The sequence below is a fragment of the Eleutherodactylus coqui genome, chromosome 1 (assembly GCF_035609145.1).
Source record: "Eleutherodactylus coqui strain aEleCoq1 chromosome 1, aEleCoq1.hap1, whole genome shotgun sequence".
Taxonomy (NCBI): domain Eukaryota; kingdom Metazoa; phylum Chordata; class Amphibia; order Anura; family Eleutherodactylidae; genus Eleutherodactylus; species Eleutherodactylus coqui.
This window is the reverse complement of record NC_089837.1, coordinates 530437896-530456568: the sequence shown is the minus strand read 5'-3', so window position 1 is coordinate 530456568 and position 18673 is coordinate 530437896. Positions and strand designations below refer to the sequence as shown.

General features: G+C 47.4%; 1 protein-coding gene across 1 annotated transcript in view; it reads right to left on the bottom strand.

The window, feature by feature from the left end:
- LOC136591016 (gastrula zinc finger protein XlCGF26.1-like) overlaps positions 1-17180 on the bottom strand; it is a 34415-nt gene extending 17235 nt beyond the window's left edge. The window contains exons 1-6 of the mRNA XM_066588466.1: positions 17152-17180; positions 14402-14555; positions 14125-14292; positions 13920-14043; positions 13726-13799; positions 6462-6513 (exon numbers count right to left, since the gene is read on the bottom strand). Of these exons, the coding sequence (XP_066444563.1) occupies positions 6462-6513; positions 13726-13799; positions 13920-14043; positions 14125-14292; positions 14402-14509 (526 nt within the window). The 5' untranslated portion in view covers positions 14510-14555; positions 17152-17180. The remainder of the gene's footprint in view (positions 1-6461; positions 6514-13725; positions 13800-13919; positions 14044-14124; positions 14293-14401; positions 14556-17151) is intronic.
- Positions 17181-18673: the final 1493 nt, after the last annotated feature.

Here is an 18673-nt window from a genome sequence, read left to right as displayed (position 1 = left end):
TTGGCAGAGATTGCTGGATTGATAAAATGGACCTACACAATCCTGCTTCATCCATTATTAATGAAGGGTGAAGAAAAGCACACAAGGCCCAGGACTGCGATTTTGGTTTTGCTTCATCTGCCATGAACTGATTTATTCTGGATCAAGTTTATTTTGGACTGAGTAAATTCGGGAACTGAGTTATCTCTGCCAGGACATTGGGATTTATCAAGTGTGATGTTAAATGTCATCTTCTCTAAGTACATGCTGCATCTGTCCATATGCTGCGACTATCCAACTGAGCCTGAAGAGCTGACAAGTGTGCCCGACTGCTGCTGAACTGTCACTGGGGCGGAGCATCAGACTTCTGAAGAACATCCACCAGCTGACAATTCAGAGGAGGGCGAAGCATCATAGCTTCCTCCATAAGGCAAAAAAATGGTGTACAGAGGGCAGCTGAAACTGTGAAATCTATAAAAAATAGACAGGCTCTATAGTCAGCGGTGGATACCTGCACTTCTTACATCCATGGACATGGAGAATGGAGGAAATTGACTGACATCAATGTAATGGGCGGGGACAGATCCCTCCTTAGGGTTTGTTCTTTGGCTAACCAGGAAAAGTAGTAAGGGCACAATAATCCCCCTGCTTCCCTGCATCAGAGACCCTGTAGGTTTAGAGTCTAAAGAAGATCAAGAGAAGAGGAAACCCTTTTACAGAAAGTGACATTTGTATTCAACATACGACTGTTTTTGAATTTTTTGTTTTTCATTTTTTCCTCGAGCCCAGATTTGACAAGATTTGTTTTATGTTGATAACAAATGAAACTTTAGGGAACAGTGTAATAAATGTGACATTAGATTATGTGGTTGTTTATCTAATGTATCATGGTTATGAAAAATAGGGAACATTTGAAAGAAACATTTAGAAGTTATTAATAGAGATGAGCGAGCACGCTCGGTAAAGGCAGATAGTCATCGCTCTTCTCGAGTATCTGCATACTCGTCCCAGCAATTGCAGGGGAAAGGCGGGGAGCGGGTGGGAGCGGAGGGGAGAGAGATCTCACTCTCCCCCCACAATTGCTCAGACGAGTATGTAGATACTCGAGAAGAGCGATGACTATCTGCCTTTGCCGAGCGTGCTCGCTCATCTCTAGTTATTAATGATTCATTAATAGAACCATAATATGTCAAAAGATATATTTAAACTTTTAATTGGATGTTGATTTTATGTATTTTATTAAGGGTGGATTGTTAGGAAAATACTGAATGTATGAATTTTTAGATTTTATTCAGACATTTAATTACGATTTGGAATCTTTGATTGGAATATGCTGAGTAGGTGGATAAACCAGTCCTGTGCATACCAGAAGAGATGTCCCCTCTTTCGATGTGCAAATTCCATTTACTTGGACACAGAGGTGAAATCAACATTAATGGGCATTTAAAACCAATCTACATGGAGCGATGATTGCTCAAAAATTGCTAAATAGTGATCGTTTGAGCGACAATCATTGCGTCTAAACGTGCGGCCATCGTGCACTTTTCGTGCACGGCCAGCTGATCGTTAAATTCAGGTCAACCTAAAAATCGTTGCGTTGCCTTATTAGCAGTTCTCCACGGGGAGTACTGATAGCATTGTTTCTCCGTGGAGAACAAAGGAACTGAATGCAGATTAGAGCCCTCCGGCTATTGACTGCATTCAGATAAGGCTTCATTTGCACACTAAATAGCTATTAAGTAGCTGAGTAGCTACTTAATAGTTTATGCAAAATGATCGCTCAAAGCGGTCACTCAAATTGTCGTTTGAGCGATCATCGGCTCGTGTAAATGGGCCTTTAGATCTTGGTCTAGGAAGAGGTGTAATTAAGTTTGTATACAGACAACGGGGAGTCAACATTTATAACCATGTGCAACTGTTTGATGTCCACTTCAAACAGGAATATGGCGGAACCTTTCTGTTTAGAAGGCTTTGGTATGCGGACACATGGTGACCTGTTGGAATGAGGACTTGGTCAGCTGTATTAGAATATAAAGAGGTCAGAAGGATGAGAAGGTTTGGAAGCTCTGAGTAGTACGGACACTTCAGAGACAGAATGAGGAGGTCATCTGTTGAACCCCTAGACGTGAGGGGACCCTCTGGTGATATAATATATGTTCTGTAATCTTTTAGGTAATAATGTGTAGCCAATGATGTAATGTATCCTGCTATCTTTATACTTTGTGATGTGCCGCTAATCCCTCAATTGGCCAGCTTTGTGGACGAAATTTCTCAGAAATCTCATCCACATGGGACAGCAAATCTGTCACGGCAAAGCTGGGAGAAGCCGCTGCTGTGGTGCAGATTCACCGGCCACAGAAACGGAAAAGTGTGCAGCCAGGTCGCTTCAAAACAAGCGGCTAAGTGCCGTGGGTTTTGAAGCAGCGCTTTCCCGGCGGACATCTCGCTGTTTATTGCTGTGGCCAAACTGCGAGATTTCCGCTGGAAATACGCTCTGTGAGAACCCAGCCTGAGGACTCACACACAGGTTGCCTGACTCACACACAGAGCCATAAAAAAATAAGGGCTGTAAAGTAACGTACCTGTCTGCAGACAGAAGTTCCTGTACCACTTGTAAGCAGGGATGGTATTGCAGCTTCCGGCCACCAGGGGGAGCTCATCACAGCAGACATGTACAGCAGGAACAGAACATACAGTATGGACTTTTCCAGCCAGCAAGGGGAGCTCACAACAGCACACTCGTACAGCACAGCAGGGACAGGATAACAGCAGACTGTCTGCAGATCTACCTATACATCTGGAGGTAGGAGACAACGGGGATGGCAGCAGGGGACAGGCCTCTTGACTTGCCTGCACACTTTACTATGCCTTACTATCAGGGGGTGCCTTATATTTGGGACTTCTGCAAATTTCAGAGGGTGTCTTATTTTCAGGGGGTGCCTTATTTTCGGGGAAACACAGTAGATCCAATAGTTTACAAACGTAGGACAATTATTCACCACGAGGCTTGATTATCAATTGGATTTGAATACGTTCCTATTGTTAAACCTTCCATGTTGTCTTACTATCTTTAAAGCGCAATCTGAACTTAAAGGGGTTGTCCCGCGCCGAAACGGTTTTTTTTTTTTTTTTCAACCCCCCCCCCCCCCCCCCCGTTCGGCGCGAGACAACCCCGATGCAGGGGTTAAAAAAGATCACCGCACAGCGCTTACCTGAATCCCCGCGCTCCGGTGACTTCTTACTTACCTGCTGAAGATGGCCGCCGGCATCTTCTTCCTCGGTGGACCGCAGGGCTTCTGTGCGGTCCATTGCCGATTCCAGCCTCCTGATTGGCTGGAATCGGTACGTGACGGGGCGGAGCTACACGGAGCTACACGGAGCCCCATTGAGAAAAGCAGAAGACCCGGACTGCGCAAGCGCGTCTAATTTGGCCATTAGACGGCGAAAATTAGACGGCAACCATGGAGACGAGGACGCTAGCAATGGAACAGGTAAGTGAATAACTTTTGATAACTTCTGTATGGCTCATAATTAATGCACAATGTACATTACAAAGTGCATTAATATGGCCATACAGAAGTGTATAGACCCACTTGCTTTCGCGGGACAACCCCTTTAAGTCTTGCTCCTTGCAGCAATACACCTTGTAAGCATAAATTTCACATTTGCTCATCTATGTAACCCTGATGCGTGAATATCGCTTATCACTGAGGGCTACAATGTTACATCTGTAAGTTACTGTATGCCCTCTACCATCCTACCCAATTTACATATGAACAGCGCCTCATGTATCGTAATTGTGTCTTATATATAAAGTGTAGATCTGCACTCACCTGGTGCGTGGTGGGGAAACCCAAGGTTTGGGAAAACCCACCAGCACCCCGTGTCATGTTGCACAAAATTCCCCGTCCACAATCCAGCCACCTAGAGACGTTTTGGAGATAATAAGCTCACCGATTCCCAGGGAGCTCTAGGCAATCGAGAAAGTTCAATGCAAAAGGTAACTCCACGCTCCACGAGTCGGAGGTTTTGGTAAAAAGTATTCCAATATTCAGATGGTTATCAAAACCATTCTTTATTTGTAAACCTTTGCCTCGTGTTTCAGCGCTTGTAAGCGACTTTCTCAAGCATAAATACAACTACATGTGACAGGTGTATATATGTATATGTACACTTACCTCTCAGGGTCCGCATTAGACACCAACCGCTTGTCGTCACGTCATCTATGGGGAGGCATTTACCGCTATGTGCAGAGTGATTCACGTGATCTTCCTTTGGAATGCAACGAGCGTTCCAAGTTTGTATAACTTTCTTGCTATTTGGAGTGCAGTCATGCGTTCCTTTTCTACTCCAGTGGCTGGGCCGGGCAATTTATGTATTACTCGAGTAGAAATATCTAAATATTGGAATAATTTCTACCAAAACCCCCAACCCGTGGAGCGCGGCGTTACGTTCTGCATTAAACTTTGTCGATCTGATCAAATTTCATCAACATGTAATCTGGTCGGGCACATGGGCGACACATTCTACAGATTGAGAACCTAAGCCTTAAAGGGTAAGATAATATAGGAAAGTCTCTTCTGTGATTGTAATTGTATCTGTACGGATCAAACGTTGCGGCACTAAAGGAATTATTACTAGTTGTGGTAATAATGAGCAGGAGGACATTTTTCTGGACTTCCTATCAGTTATCCCATTAACCCATTAAGGACCAAGAACTGTAAATTTACTGTGCTAGGTCCTGGGCTTTAATCCCAGTGACTGTAAAAATACAGCAGGGGAATTAAAGCCCCTGCTTCTGCAATCAATCAGCTGAGAACTCGAAGGAGAAAGCAGGAGTGTTTTTTACCCCTTCTGCCTTCTCCTTTCCCGAGTACTAAGAAGTGAAAGTGGAAGTGTTTCTTCCACTACGCGAGCCAGTGATCACGTGACAGCCAGGATCTCCGGGCACAGCAAAGCTACAGGGTCCTAGCAGACCCATATTAACTCTGCCAGTGACTATTGTCACCACAGGGGATGTTTTTCCCTATAACTGTGGGTCCTATGGATGCATTTACTATGGATGCCCCAGCCACATGGGAAAAGTGTCAAACAAAAAAAAAACATGTGAATATCCCCCACAGGTCTTATATGACATCATGAGGAACAAAGATAGTAAAAAAATAATAAATACAGAATAAAATAAAAATATATATATATTAAAAAGAAAATAACCCAAAGCCGATGCCAACCAAAACCGTCACCGTATACGCCCTGTAATCCAAAATCATATATATTATATATCAAAACGTTCAAAACAAAAGGGAAGAAACCATTCCCATACTTTATTTTAGTAAAAAGATACTAATTAAACCAAAAAATAACTATAAATGTTAAAGAAAAACACTTTTTTTTAGCTTTTTACCCCAATAAAACTAAAAGCTGTTAAAAAAAAAAACATGAAAAAGATATTTTGAAAAATCTCCCTATATGTCACAGAAAAAAAAAACGCAGCAAAAATAATTTTGGTAGCTGAAGGTAAAAAAATAGGGCAGTAAAACCACCACTTGGGTAAAAATTCCCAAAGAGTGTCTGGTCCTTAAGAGGTTAATAAAGCAATGCCCAGTCAATAGATCTCCAGCCAGACGCTGGCCGAAAATCGCTGGATTCCAATGCGTTTGTTCAGATAGGCGATTTTCCAGTACGTAAAATTCGCCCGCTGGAAGAGATGGCGCATATGATGCACCTTCTGGACGTCCGTTTTTACGCCTGGCCAAAAGAGAGAGGTCTGGACATATCTTTTGCCAGAATACACCGGCTGTTCCCATAGGTTGCTATAGGAGTCTATGAGAACCATTAGAAAAGGGAAGTGTGAGGGAGTTTAGCAGCGGCTCACGTTGCTCAACTCCCTTCCCCTGCCCTTGCCGGCAGCTCCCATAGGCTGGGGAGGACGCGGGAGGGACTAGCTGCGGCCAGCAAGGGGCGGAGAGGGGAAGGGAGTTTAGCAGAGCTGAACTCTCTCCCCCCGGCCGACGGTATTCTCGGCTACAGCGTATATACACTGCAGCCCAACCATCTGAATCGGCGTTAAAACGTTAGATGCAGCAGTGACTTGGTTGCAGCTACTTTTCGTTAATGCGATTTTTCAGCCATGATTTGGGCCGCCAAAAATCGCAGCGCCCATGTGAAGGGGCCCTGAAATGGGGAAGAGATCAAATACTATTCCCCTGAGCCTTATAGTATAACAACATGTGGAGACCACCTGATCCAACTCACTGGATGAGGAGATCAGAGGAGACCAGCAGGTATCTACGCCGTATACATCTCCACCATTGGAGATCAGAGGAGACCAGCAGGTATCTACGCCGTATACATCTCCACCATTGGAGATCAGAGGAGACCAGCAGGTATCTACGCCGCATACATCTCTGCCATTGGATAGCAGGTAGAGCATTCTAAGGAAACTCAGTCTGTAATACTCAAGATTTATGAAAGGCTCTTACCAGTCACTGATGGGGGCGCTCCGAGTCCACTCCGCGTTCCACCACAACTTTTCTGCAAAGACATCACATTAAGGACATAAGAAAGAAGACCCCAAGATTATTTTCTATCCAGGAGGTCAAAACCCACCAAAAGCTAAGGACCAATCTACCTTAATAGAAGAATCTCCTCAATCAGACGGGATCAGCAGTCATCCAAGTGCTTTACACATCATCAGAAATGTTTCTGTTATTGTCCGGGATGAAATGATCAGAGTCCATCATGAAGTGGGCGGCCGGTCATCATCACCGGTTTTTACATTATCATAGAATCATAGCATAGTATAGTTGGAAGGGACCTCCAGGGTCATCAGGTCCAACCCCCTGCTCAGTGCAGGATTTACTAAATCATCCCAGACAGATATTTGTCCAGCCTTTGTTTGAACACTTCCATTGAACTCCCCACCTCCTGTGGCAACCTGTTCCACTCATTGATCCCCTCACTGTCTAATATCTAATCTGTGTCTCCTCCCTTTCAGTTTCATCCCATTACTTCTAGTCTTTCCTTGTGCAGATGAGAATAGGGCCGATCCCTCTGCACTGTGACAGCCCCTCAGATATTTGTAGACGGCTATTAAGTCTCCTCTCAGCCTTCTCTTCTGCTAAACATTCCCAGATGCTTTAACCGTTCCTCATAGGACATGATTTGCAGACCGCTCACCATCTTGGTAACTCTTCTCTGAACTTGCTCCAGTTTGTCTATGTCTTTTTTAAAGTGGGGTGCCCAGAACTGGACCCAGTATTCCAGATGAGGTCTGACTAAGGAAGAGTAGAGGGGGATAATGACCTCACGTGATCTAGACTCTATGCTTCTCTTAATACACAGGTGTCAAACACAAGGCCCGCCACCTCATTTTCTGTGGCCCGCTGGCTGTGCAGTAACTTCCCTCACTCCTCCGTGCTGCTGTCAGTAGGCGATCTTCTATCGGCTTGTTCTGTCTAGTGCAGACAGAATAATAGAGGAGTGCCAATATCACCCTGGCAACAGCCGCGGAGGAGGGAAGATGACTGCAGAGAACATGATCTCTGCAGCGAGGAGAGTGACGCTGAGGAGGAGCAGCTGCAGGGAGAGAGCCTGGTCAGCGCTGATCTCCTCTCACTGGCCCCAACTCTATTCATGGCTGCAGGCCTGGGGAGACATTAGGGGCCAAAGTATGCAGGAGGGCCCCAAGAAAAGAGCAGCTGGTATACCTGTCCTTGTGTGCATATGTATGTAGGTGTATAATAGTGTGCGTCTGTGCGCACGTAGGCGTATAATAGTGTGCGTCTGTGCGCACGTAGGCGTATAATAGTGTGCGTCTGTGCGCACGTAGGCGTATAATAGTGTGCGTCTGTGTGCACGTAGGTGTAAACTAGTGTGCGCCTGTGTGCACGTATGCGTATAATAGTGTGTGTCTGTGCGTATATGTGTATAATAGTGTGCGCCTGTGTGCACGTAGGTGTATAATAGTGTGCGCCTGTGTGCACGTAGGTGTATAATAGTGTGCGCCTGTGTGCACGTAGGTGTATAATAGTGTGCGCACGTAGGTGTATAATAGTGTGCGCCTGTGTGCACGTAGGTGTATAATAGTGTGCGTCTGTGTGCACGTAGGTGTATAATAGTGTGCGTCTGTGTGCACGTAGGTGTATAATAGTGTGCGTCTGTGTGCACGTAGGTGTATAATAGTGTGCGTCTGTGTGCACGTAGGTGTATAATAGTGTGCGTCTGTGTGCACGTAGGTGTATAATAGTGTGCGTCTGTGTGCACGTAGGTGTATAATAGTGTGCGTCTGTGTGCACGTAGTGTATAATAGTGTGCGTCTGTGTGCACGTAGGTGTATAATAGTGTGCGTCTGTGTGCACGTAGGTGTATAATAGTGTGCGTCTGTGTGCACGTAGGTGTATAATAGTGTGCGTCTGTGTGCACGTAGGTGTATAATAGTGTGCGTCTGTGTGCACGTAGGTGTATAATAGTGTGCGTCTGTGTGCACGTAGGTGTATAATAGTGTGCGTCTGTGTGCACGTAGGTGTATAATAGTGTGCGTCTGTGTGCACGTAGGTGTATAATAGTGTGCGTCTGTGTGCACGTAGTGTATAATAGTGTGCGTCTGTGTGCACGTAGTGTATAATAGTGTGCGTCTGTGTGCACGTAGTGTATAATAGTGTGCGTCTGTGTGCACGTAGGTGTATAATACGGTGCGTCTGTGTGCACGTAGGTATATAATAGTGTGCGTCTGTGTGCACGTAGGTGTAAAATAGTGTGTGTCTCTGCATGTATGTGTATAATAGTATGCGTCTGTGCGTATGTGTATAATTGTGTGCGTCTGTGCGTATGTGTATAATTGTGTGCGTCTGTGCGTATGTGTATAATTGTGTGCGTCTGTGCGCATATGTGTATAATAGTGTGCGTCTGTGCGCATAGGTGTATAATTGTGTGCGTCTGTGCGCATAGGTGTATAATTGTGTGCGTCTGTGCGCATAGGTGTATAATAGTGTGCGTCTGTGCGCATAGGTGTATAATAGTGTGCGTCTGTGCGCATAGGTGTATAATAGTGTGCGTCTGTGTGCACGTAGGTGTATAATAGTGTGCGTCTGTGTGCACGTAGGTGTATAATAGTGTGCGTCTGTGTGCACGTAGGTGTATAATAGTGTGCGTCTGTGTGCACGTAGGTGTATAATAGTGTGCGTCTGTGTGCACGTATGTGTATAATAGTGTGTGTCTGTGTGCATTTCTGTGTATAATAGTGTGTGTCTCTGCATGTATGTGTATAATAGTGTGCATGTATGTGTATAATAGTATGTGTCTGTGCGCATATGTGTATAATTGTGTGCGTCTGTATGCATGTATGTGTATAATAGTGTGCGCCTATCTATATAAATAAAAATAATGGTGTGCGCCTGTGTTTGTGTATATATGTATAATAGTGTGCGCCACTGGCCACTATGGGGGACCTTATTACCAATCGGGCCACTGTGGGGTTCACTTTTACTATACTGTCATACAATTAACAATTAGAATCGGCCCTTTGAAGGCAACCATAAGGCTGATGTGGCCCTCTGTGAAAATGAGTTTGACACCCCTGTCTTAATACATCCCAGAATTGTGTTTGCCTTTTTGGCTGCTGCATCACACTGTTGACTCATGTTCAGTCTATGACCTATTAGTATACCCAAGTCTTTTTCACATGTGCTGCTTAGCTCAATTCCTCCCATTCTGCACGTGATTTCTTCCTTTTTCTTGCCCAGATGTAGGACTTTGCATTTCTCCTTGTTAAATACCATTCTGTTAGTCGCCGACCACTGTGCAAGTTTTTCTAGATCTTTTTGAATACTCTCTCTTCCCTAGTGTTAGCTATCCCCCTTAGCTTTGTGCCATCGAAAAATGTGATCAGTTTCCCCTCAATTTGCTCCTCCGGATCATTTATAACAATGTTGACCAACACTAGACCTATGGCAGAGCCTTGTGGTCCCCACTTGATACATTCTTCTACTTGGATGTGCAGCCATTTATGACCTCTCTTTGAGTACGATCACTCAGCCAGTTGTGAATCCACCTAACAGTTGCCTTGTCAATCCCAGATTTGGTCATTTTTTCAATAAGTATGGTATGAGATACTTTGTCAAATGCTTTACTAAAGTCAAGATATACTATATCCACCGCATTTCCCTGATCAACCCAGTCGGTGATTCTGTCAAAGAAGGAAATTAGATTAGTCTGGCATAACTTGTTTGTTACAAACCCATGCTGGCTCTGGTTAATTACTCCATTCTCATCCAAGTACTTGCATACATGCTGTTTAATAATCTGTTCAAAGATCTTTCCTGGTACAGAAGTCAGGCTCACAGGCCTGTAGTTTCCTGGATCCGCCTTCTTCCCTTTTTTGAAGATAGGGACAACATTTGCCCTTTTCCAATCTTCTGGCACTTCTCCTGTTCCCAGGAATTGTCAAAAATTATGGCGAGTGCTTCAGCAATTACCTCCGCTGCTTCCTTTAGTATCCTAGGATGAAATTCATCTGGACCTGGAGACTTGCATTCATGTAAGTTAGCTAAGTGTTCCCTCACCATCTCTCTGCTTACAGATAGCCTGCATTCTTTTATTCCCCCAGTAGCACAGGGAAGATCAGCTGATGTTCCATCTACTTTTTGAGAGAAAAAGATAAAAAAATAGGAATTTAATAATTCGGCCTTCTCAACATCATTCTTAACCAATTCACCATTTTCATCTTGTAAGCATCCAATAGCATCTCTGACTTTTTTTTGCTTTTGACCCCCCAAATCCTTTTTCATTGCTTTTGGCCTCTGTTACAAGCCTCAATTCATTACAAGTTCTGTGTTCATCCATCCTGATCTCTTTAAATGCTTCCCATTCTTCCTTCTTTTAGGGATTGGTAACGATTGTGCTTTGAGAATCTCATTTCACAATATTTCCCAACCTTCTTGGACATTTCTGTCCTGAAGAACATCCCGCCATTGGATTCTTCCTCTTTCTGAGTTCATTGAAATCTGCCTTTCTGAAATCCACCCTTGAGGTCTGAGTCTTCTCAGGTCTTCCTCCCCTTGTTATCCAACATCCAAGGATATCATGATCACTGCCTCCTAAGGTCCCAGCCACCCTTACTTCCTCAACCATTCCCTCCCTGTTGGTAAGAATTTGGTCCAAGATAGCAGATCCCCTTGTTTTCTCTTCTACCTTCCGGAAGATAAAGTTGTCAGCAAGAGCGAATAAGAATCTGTTGGATCCATTACTTTTACCTGAGAGATTCCCAACTAATGTCTGATGGGTAAAATCTCCCATGATCACCATGTTGGGCTTCTTTGAGAGCTTGGCCATCTGATGTAGATAGAGTTCCTCCATATCTTCTGCTTGTCCAGGTGGCCTATAGTAAATGCCTACAATGGTGTCCTTTCTGTTGTTCTCTCCTTGTATTCTTACCCAAACAGTTTCTACAGAACTCCCAGCTCTGAAGCTTGAATCTCTGTGGAGATGAATGTTCTCCTAACATACAACACAACACCTCCTCCCCGTTTATTAGGTCTGTTTCTTATAAATACATTGTATCCTTCAAGCCTTGTATCCCAATCATGTGTATTATCCCACCAAGTTTCTGTGATGCCGATGACATCATATTTCTCTTCCTGTGTTCTCCTTGTTTGTTTCCCATGCTCTGTGCATTTGTGTAGGAACATGTTAGTTTGTGATCGGGGTCTCTTGTTTCTCTACTTTCCTTCTGAATTTTTTGTCTTTGTTTTTTTTTCCCACTTCTAATAACAAGGTTCTCCAATGTATTAATTAGCTGTATGTTTTGGCTTTCACTTCCCTTCCCATGTTGTTCTAGTTTAACGCTCTCCTGATGAGTGAAGCAAGACGCCCATCAAATATATGCTTACCTGTCTTTGTAAGGTGCAACCCATCTCTACCAAGCAGTCCATCATATAGGTAATTCACTCCATGGTCTAGGAATCCAAATCTTTGCAGACGGCACCACCGACTTAGCCAGTTGATCACCTCTAGAATTCTGTTCCATCTTCTTCTTCCATGGCCATCCACTGTGAGGATGGATGAGAAGACCTTCTGTGCTCCTAGTAGCTTGACCTACTTTACAAGGTCTTCAAAGTCTCTGCAGATCATTGCAAGGTTCTTTTTTGCAGTGTCATTAGTCCCTACATGTATTAGTAGGAATGGGTGGTGTTCTGTAGGACGGAAGAGTTCTGACAGCCTATGAGACACATCTTTGATTTGTGCACCTGGAAGACAGCACACCTCTCGTGCGGTTATGTCAGGCCTACAGACAGCGGCCTCTGTTACTCTCAATAGGGAATCCCCCACAACCACCACTCTCCTTTTCTTCTTCACAACAGCACTTCCTTTTCTCCATTCAAGAGGACTGTGCTTTTCTTGCTGTACCTCTTTCTCATTCTGTCAGTAACCAGTACCAGGCCTCCCTGTGTGAGAACCTGTTACCAGTCCCTGAGCAGTATGGCTGCTGGCTGACTCCTCACCCTCCTGCTTCTTTTGGTCACATGCTCCCATTCCTCAGCTTCTGCAGTTACACTGGACATTTCTTTTCCTTCAACATTTTGAAGACTTTCTTCTGTCAAGGAAATCCTCATCTTCCTTAATGAGTTCAATGTAGTTATTCTCTCCTGAAGTTCAATGTAGTTATTCTCTCCTGAAGACTCTGCACTAGTGATGAGTGAGCACGCTCCGATACAGCAGTTACTCGAGCGAGCATCGCTCTTCTCAAGTAACTGCTTACTGGTCCGAGCGTGCTCGGGAAAGGAGGGGGGGGGCGGCGGGGGCGAATGTGCTTGCTCATCTCTATTCTGCACCTTTACCTCCGGTAGAGACACAAGCTTGCATTTCTGGCAGGTGCAGTTTGGCTCTTCTTCTGGTAGGTCTGTAAACATATAGCATACGTTGCAGCCCACCATATGACTCTGCTCATTTTCCATGTTGTCAGATGATGTCACTTCCAAACTTCTAAAAGTCAAGAATTGTAGTGAAGATACGTAACCTATAAGATACTCCTAACTGCACAACGTCGCGTGCGGTCTGGCGATGTCCTCCGAGCAGCTAGACCCGCATAATCTCGGCAATCTTCCTGCTTGAAGTGATTCTTTGCTCTTCCTAGAATGCACAGGGAATATGCAAATGATCTTCCTGCAGCTCCAGTCTCTGGTCTGGCGATGTTCTCACAGCTTTAACAGTAAAGACGCCTTTTATTATTGCTGGAAATGGAACCTTCTCTCCTCCGGCCAGACAGCGGTCGCTCTTGTCTTCTGTGGTGACCTCACTGTGGAAAGCCGCTCACCAGATTTATAGTATTATCGTATAATCAGGTCTGTGCTTAGACGACTCTGAAGCCCAGAACTGTATGAGGCGGCACTAATGATCTGTACAGCAGTAAGATTATGGCCATAAGTCAGGAGTCAATGACTCCTCCAATACAGGACAGGATTCTGTCAGCCTTAGAAGCAGCTGACTGGCATTGTGCTGTTAGTCTGTGAGTTACATCTACACTGCAGGACTATACATTTATCCACACTGAATATCACTTACCAGTGGATGTCCGAACAGCCGGAAGGAGAACACAATCTATTATGTAACCAGAAGCTATTTGTAGCCACTACCTACCACAGCCACCAATATCATCATATAGAGCGTACACGTCACTGCGGCCGAGAGGTTTACTATAAAGCTTCCATCCATCTATAGAGGATCTGCAGGAATCTCAGCTCCATCTACCTGATGATCCGGTTGGTCTTGGGAATATGGAGGACTGGGACATCTCTCTGGTGGATTTCTCTGACTGCATCCATCTATAGGAAATATATACAATGACTGAATACATTGTCTATATGTGATGATCAGATGATGGGGGAGTCTAGGTGACCCTCATACCTGATGTCTCCTCTATAATAAGGAAGGTCTCCTCTTACCCGGTGATGTGACGGGCCGGTGGTCCTCCATCATGATGTCCTTGTACAGATCCTTGTGTCCTTCTACATACTCCCACTCCTCCATGGAGAAATAGACAGTGACGTCCTGACACCTTATAGGTACCTGACAACACAATATACCATCATCACCCGGACCCTCCCTTGGCGTTATTGTATAATGTCCCACATTACGGGCAGTGCTCACCTCTCCGGTCAGCAGCTTCGTCATCCTGGTGGTAAGTTCTAGAAGCTTCTGCTCATGTATCAGTGAGTGAGGTGGAGGCTCGGTGATGGGGCTCGGGGTCCGGCTCCGTCCTCCTGACACACGGGGGGCCACACACTCACCAGACGACTTCTTCACTACTGTGTAATCCTGTGTATGGAGAGACACTGATGACTACATGGAGTCTAAGAACCCTTCACCTTCCAGTCATCACCTGCTGTAGTAATAGAGATAAGAGGGACTCATGTGAAACTCTCACCTCTCCGGTTATCAAGGAGATGATCTCCAGGGTGAGCTCTAATATCCTGGAAGCCTTGTGGCTTCTGTCCTTTTCCATCCTCGGAGGGTCATTGATGAGAAGGACCATCGTGGTCTCAGGACAACTATAGCGGTGAGTCCTGTACCTGAGGAGCCTGAGGGAAGACAAGGAGGACTGAGTGCTAAATCACATCAGGAGGAACATCTTACATGAAGTACAGGGACTCCCTGACTGGTTATTATAGGACGACTCGTATCGTATAATGGAGGGGACTTATGTGCACACGCACCAGATATCATATTCATGTGATATATTAGTCGCCGCTGCTATAAACTAGATACAGTATTACACAGAATACATACTGCATTTCACCTGAAGGGATGGCTGGGACTTGAACCTCATTCACCGTGTAGGTTGGCTGGTGCAACTGAGAATGGAGAAGGTCCCCAAGCATGATGTGACCTTCTACCACAGGAGCCGATACCAGAAGTGTTGCCCAAAGTACTACTGCCCCTCATAGACGCCAGCCCCCCACTCATTAGTACTGCCCCTCATAGACGCCAGCCGCCCCACTCATTAGTACTGCCCCTCATAGACGCCAGCCGCCCCACTCATTAGTATTTCCCCTCATAGACGCCAGCCCCCCCACTCATTAGTATTTCCCCTCATAGACGCCAGCCCCCCCACTCATTAGTATTGCCCCTCATAGACCCCAGCCCCCCCACTCATTAGTACTGCCCCTCATAGACGCCAGCCCCCCCTCCCACTCATTAGTATTGCCCCTCAGACGCCAGCCCCCCCTCCCACTCATTAGTACTGCCCCTCATAGACGCCAGCCGCCCCACTCATTAGTACTGCCCCTCATAGACGCCAGCCCCCCCACTCAGTAGTATTGCCCATCATAGACGCCAGCCCCACCACTCATTAGTATTGCCCCTCATAGACGACAGCCGCCCCACTCTCATTAGTACTGCCCCTCATAGACGCCAGCCCCCCCACTCATTAGTACTGCCCCTCATAGACGCCAGCCACCCCCCCACTCATTAGTATCGCCCCTCATAGATGCCAGCCCCCCCCCCACTCATTAGTACTGCCCCTCATAGACGCCAGCTCCCCCACTCATTAGTACTGCCCCTCATAGACACCAGACCCCCCACTCATTAGTACTGCCCCTCAGAGACGCCAGCCCCCCCACTCATTAGTACTGCCCCTCAGAGACGCCAGCCCCCCCACTCATTAGTACTGCCCCTCTTATTCAGTAGTGCTGCTCATCATATATACTAAGTAAGATACAGCAGCGTCTCCATGCCTCGGCTCGTGCGCTCCGCCTATTACACACGTTGGGTCCGGTGTCTCCGGTAGAGCAATGTGTGATTGTTGCCAGCAGGAGAAACCAAGTCATCTTGTAGATATGAGACAAACATACATGATGTCATGGCGAGCGGCCAACCTCTCGGGCGAAGGGGTATGTCAGAGGGCATCATACCTACTAGATTACGTGGTTCTCTTGTGGTGACACTCACATTACGCATATTTTCAGGCACGTAATCCGCAGCGCTCCGAGCCCGCTGATCTCTATTGGGCACAAACACCTGGGTGCTTCTTATGTGTCTGAAACAAAAAAGCGTGTTGGTGCGTGTTACACGTATGTGTATGATGTTATCAGTGTATCTGCTGGGTGCGGCGTATTCCATGGACCACATACGCCCGTGTGAATGAGCCCTTAAGCTCACCCTCCGCCGCCAGCCTCTGCGGTCCGCCTGGCACTGTTCACCCCCTCAGTGCCAGGTAGAGCAGACAGGTGAGGTGTCATGTGATCGCTCTGCCCAAAACGTAGTAGGTGAACCGATGGCAGAGTCGGCAGTGGGAGGAGCCACACCGATGAGTAGAGCTCTCATAGGCCCCTCCCCTTTAACGATGCCACAGCCTGACCAACCCACCGGAGGGGAGTATGGCCGCCCCCCCTGTGTGCCAGCCACACAGAAAGGGTTAAAGATACTAATTATGGATAGAATCCTCACAGACACAAGCTCCTCTTAAGGCGGCCTGCACACGGGCGGGCGGACCCCACATGCGGTGCCCGGCCGGTGACCCTGGCTGACCTGTCCGGCGGCTTCTGCACACGCTGGGGATGTCCGGCATGCTGTCAGGCACGCGCAGTAGCCGCCGGCGCTGTGGGGCGACGCGTATGCTGCGATACCTCCGTAGTGCTCGCTGCAGACGGGCCGCGGGACGGACGGCTTCCACTGACTTCAGGCCGGCCGTGCGTAACCCGCGCAGAACCGCGGCCGGCGGAACACGTCTTAGATGATAATAGAGGAATGTTGGCTGCTGGACGAGCGCTCCTTCCGCTCGTGGAGATGACACGCGGTTGTGCCGTTGAATACTATGGGCCGCATGCGCCGTGGACTCCAGAGGGGGACGCCGTGTGCAGGAGGCCTAAGGGGACCCAATAAACTGTGCGCAGTGCGGCCGGCGGCAAGAGCAGCGCCATAACTAGTCGCAGACATAGGCGCACCGCTAGATTGTGGTTGCGACCGGGCCCCTGCCGGTAGGGGGCCCAGTGGCTCCCCCACATACAGATCGCACGCAGTGAGTATTGCTGCATGGTCGCCGGCCGGCAGGGTGTAGTTGTTGCGGAAGGAGATGCCGACTGAAGATGACCCCCATCATCCTCCCCGAAGTCACCTGACAGCCGGGGCGTCTCATGCAGGGAGTGAAGGGTTAAGAGGGGCCACACAGATCCCCACCTGTAGAGCCCACAGCAGCTTCCAGGACCTGTGATGATGTCACCAGTGTGGGAGGAGTCAGAGATCACATGACCCACGGTGATCAGCTGGATGTAGCAGAGCTGTGTGAGTGTTGTATCCTGGCAGCGGTGTCCTTGTAGTGGGCAGATTATGGCTTGTCCTGTGCACACAGTACCCTGTTGTATCACCTCTAGCTTGGATACAACATGTGATATGGGGGGCATGGAGGCTCTAGTACCCTGTTCTACCACCTCTAGCTTGGATATAAGATGTGATACGGGAGGGCATGAAGGCTCTAGTACCCTGTTGTATCGCCTCTAGCTTGGATACAAGATGTGATACGGGGGGCATGGAGGCTCTAGTACCCTGTTGTACTGCCTCTAGCTTGGATACAAGATGTGATACGGGCGGGCATGGAGGCTCTAGTACCCTGTTGTACCACCTCTAGCTTAGATACAAGATGTGATACAGCTGAGCATGGAGGCTCTAGTACCCTGTTGTACCGCCTGTAGCTTGGATACAGGATGTGATACGGGGGGCATGGAGGCTCTAGTACCCTGTGGTACCGCCTCTAGCTTGGATACAAGATGATATGCGGGCGGGCATGGAGGCTCTAGTACCCTGTTGTACCACCTCTAGCTTGGATACAAGATGTGATACAGCTGAGCATGGAGGCTCTAGTACCCTGTTGTACCGCCTGTAGCTTGGATACAAGATGTGATACAGGTGGGCATGGAGGCTCTAGTACCCTGTTGTACCGCCTCTAGCTTGGATACAGGATGTGATATGGGCGGGCATGGAGGCTCTAGTGCCCTGTTGTACCGCCTCTAGCTTGGATACAAGATGTGATATGGGCGGGCATGGAGGCTCTAGTACCCTGTTGTACCGCCTCTAGCTTGGATACGAGATGTGAGACGAGCGCTCACACACAGACACTTACTGACGGGCACACACACAGACACTTACTGACGGGCACACACACAGACACTTACTGACGGGCACACACACAGACACTTACTGACGGGCACACACAGACACTTACTGACGGGCACACACAGACACTTACTGACGGGCACACACACAGACACTTACTGACGGGCACACACACAGACACTGATGGGCACTCGCAAGGACACTTACTGACGGGCACACACACGGAATACACTTATCAGCCCACGGCAGCAGCAGCTGATGACATCACCCTCAGGCTCAGCGTCGGCACCTCACTCCCTGCGGCCACATTCTCTGGCTTGGTGCTGCTCCGCTACCACTGCCCGCTGGATGGACCCTCAGTGGGCAATCCTCCAGCGGCTCCCTCGGTCTCCTGGCGACGGTTACCCCCCTTCCGCCCTGCTCCCGGCTCGCTTCTGGGGTCTGATGTCACTTCCGGTCAGATGCCTGCAGTGGATGTCGCTGACGTCTCGGCTAACATTGCCATAGGTTTAGCTCAAACTCTGGTCCACAGAATGTCACTTTACCTGCAGTGCGCCCTGCTCATGCCACTCACCGTGCCAACATTGCA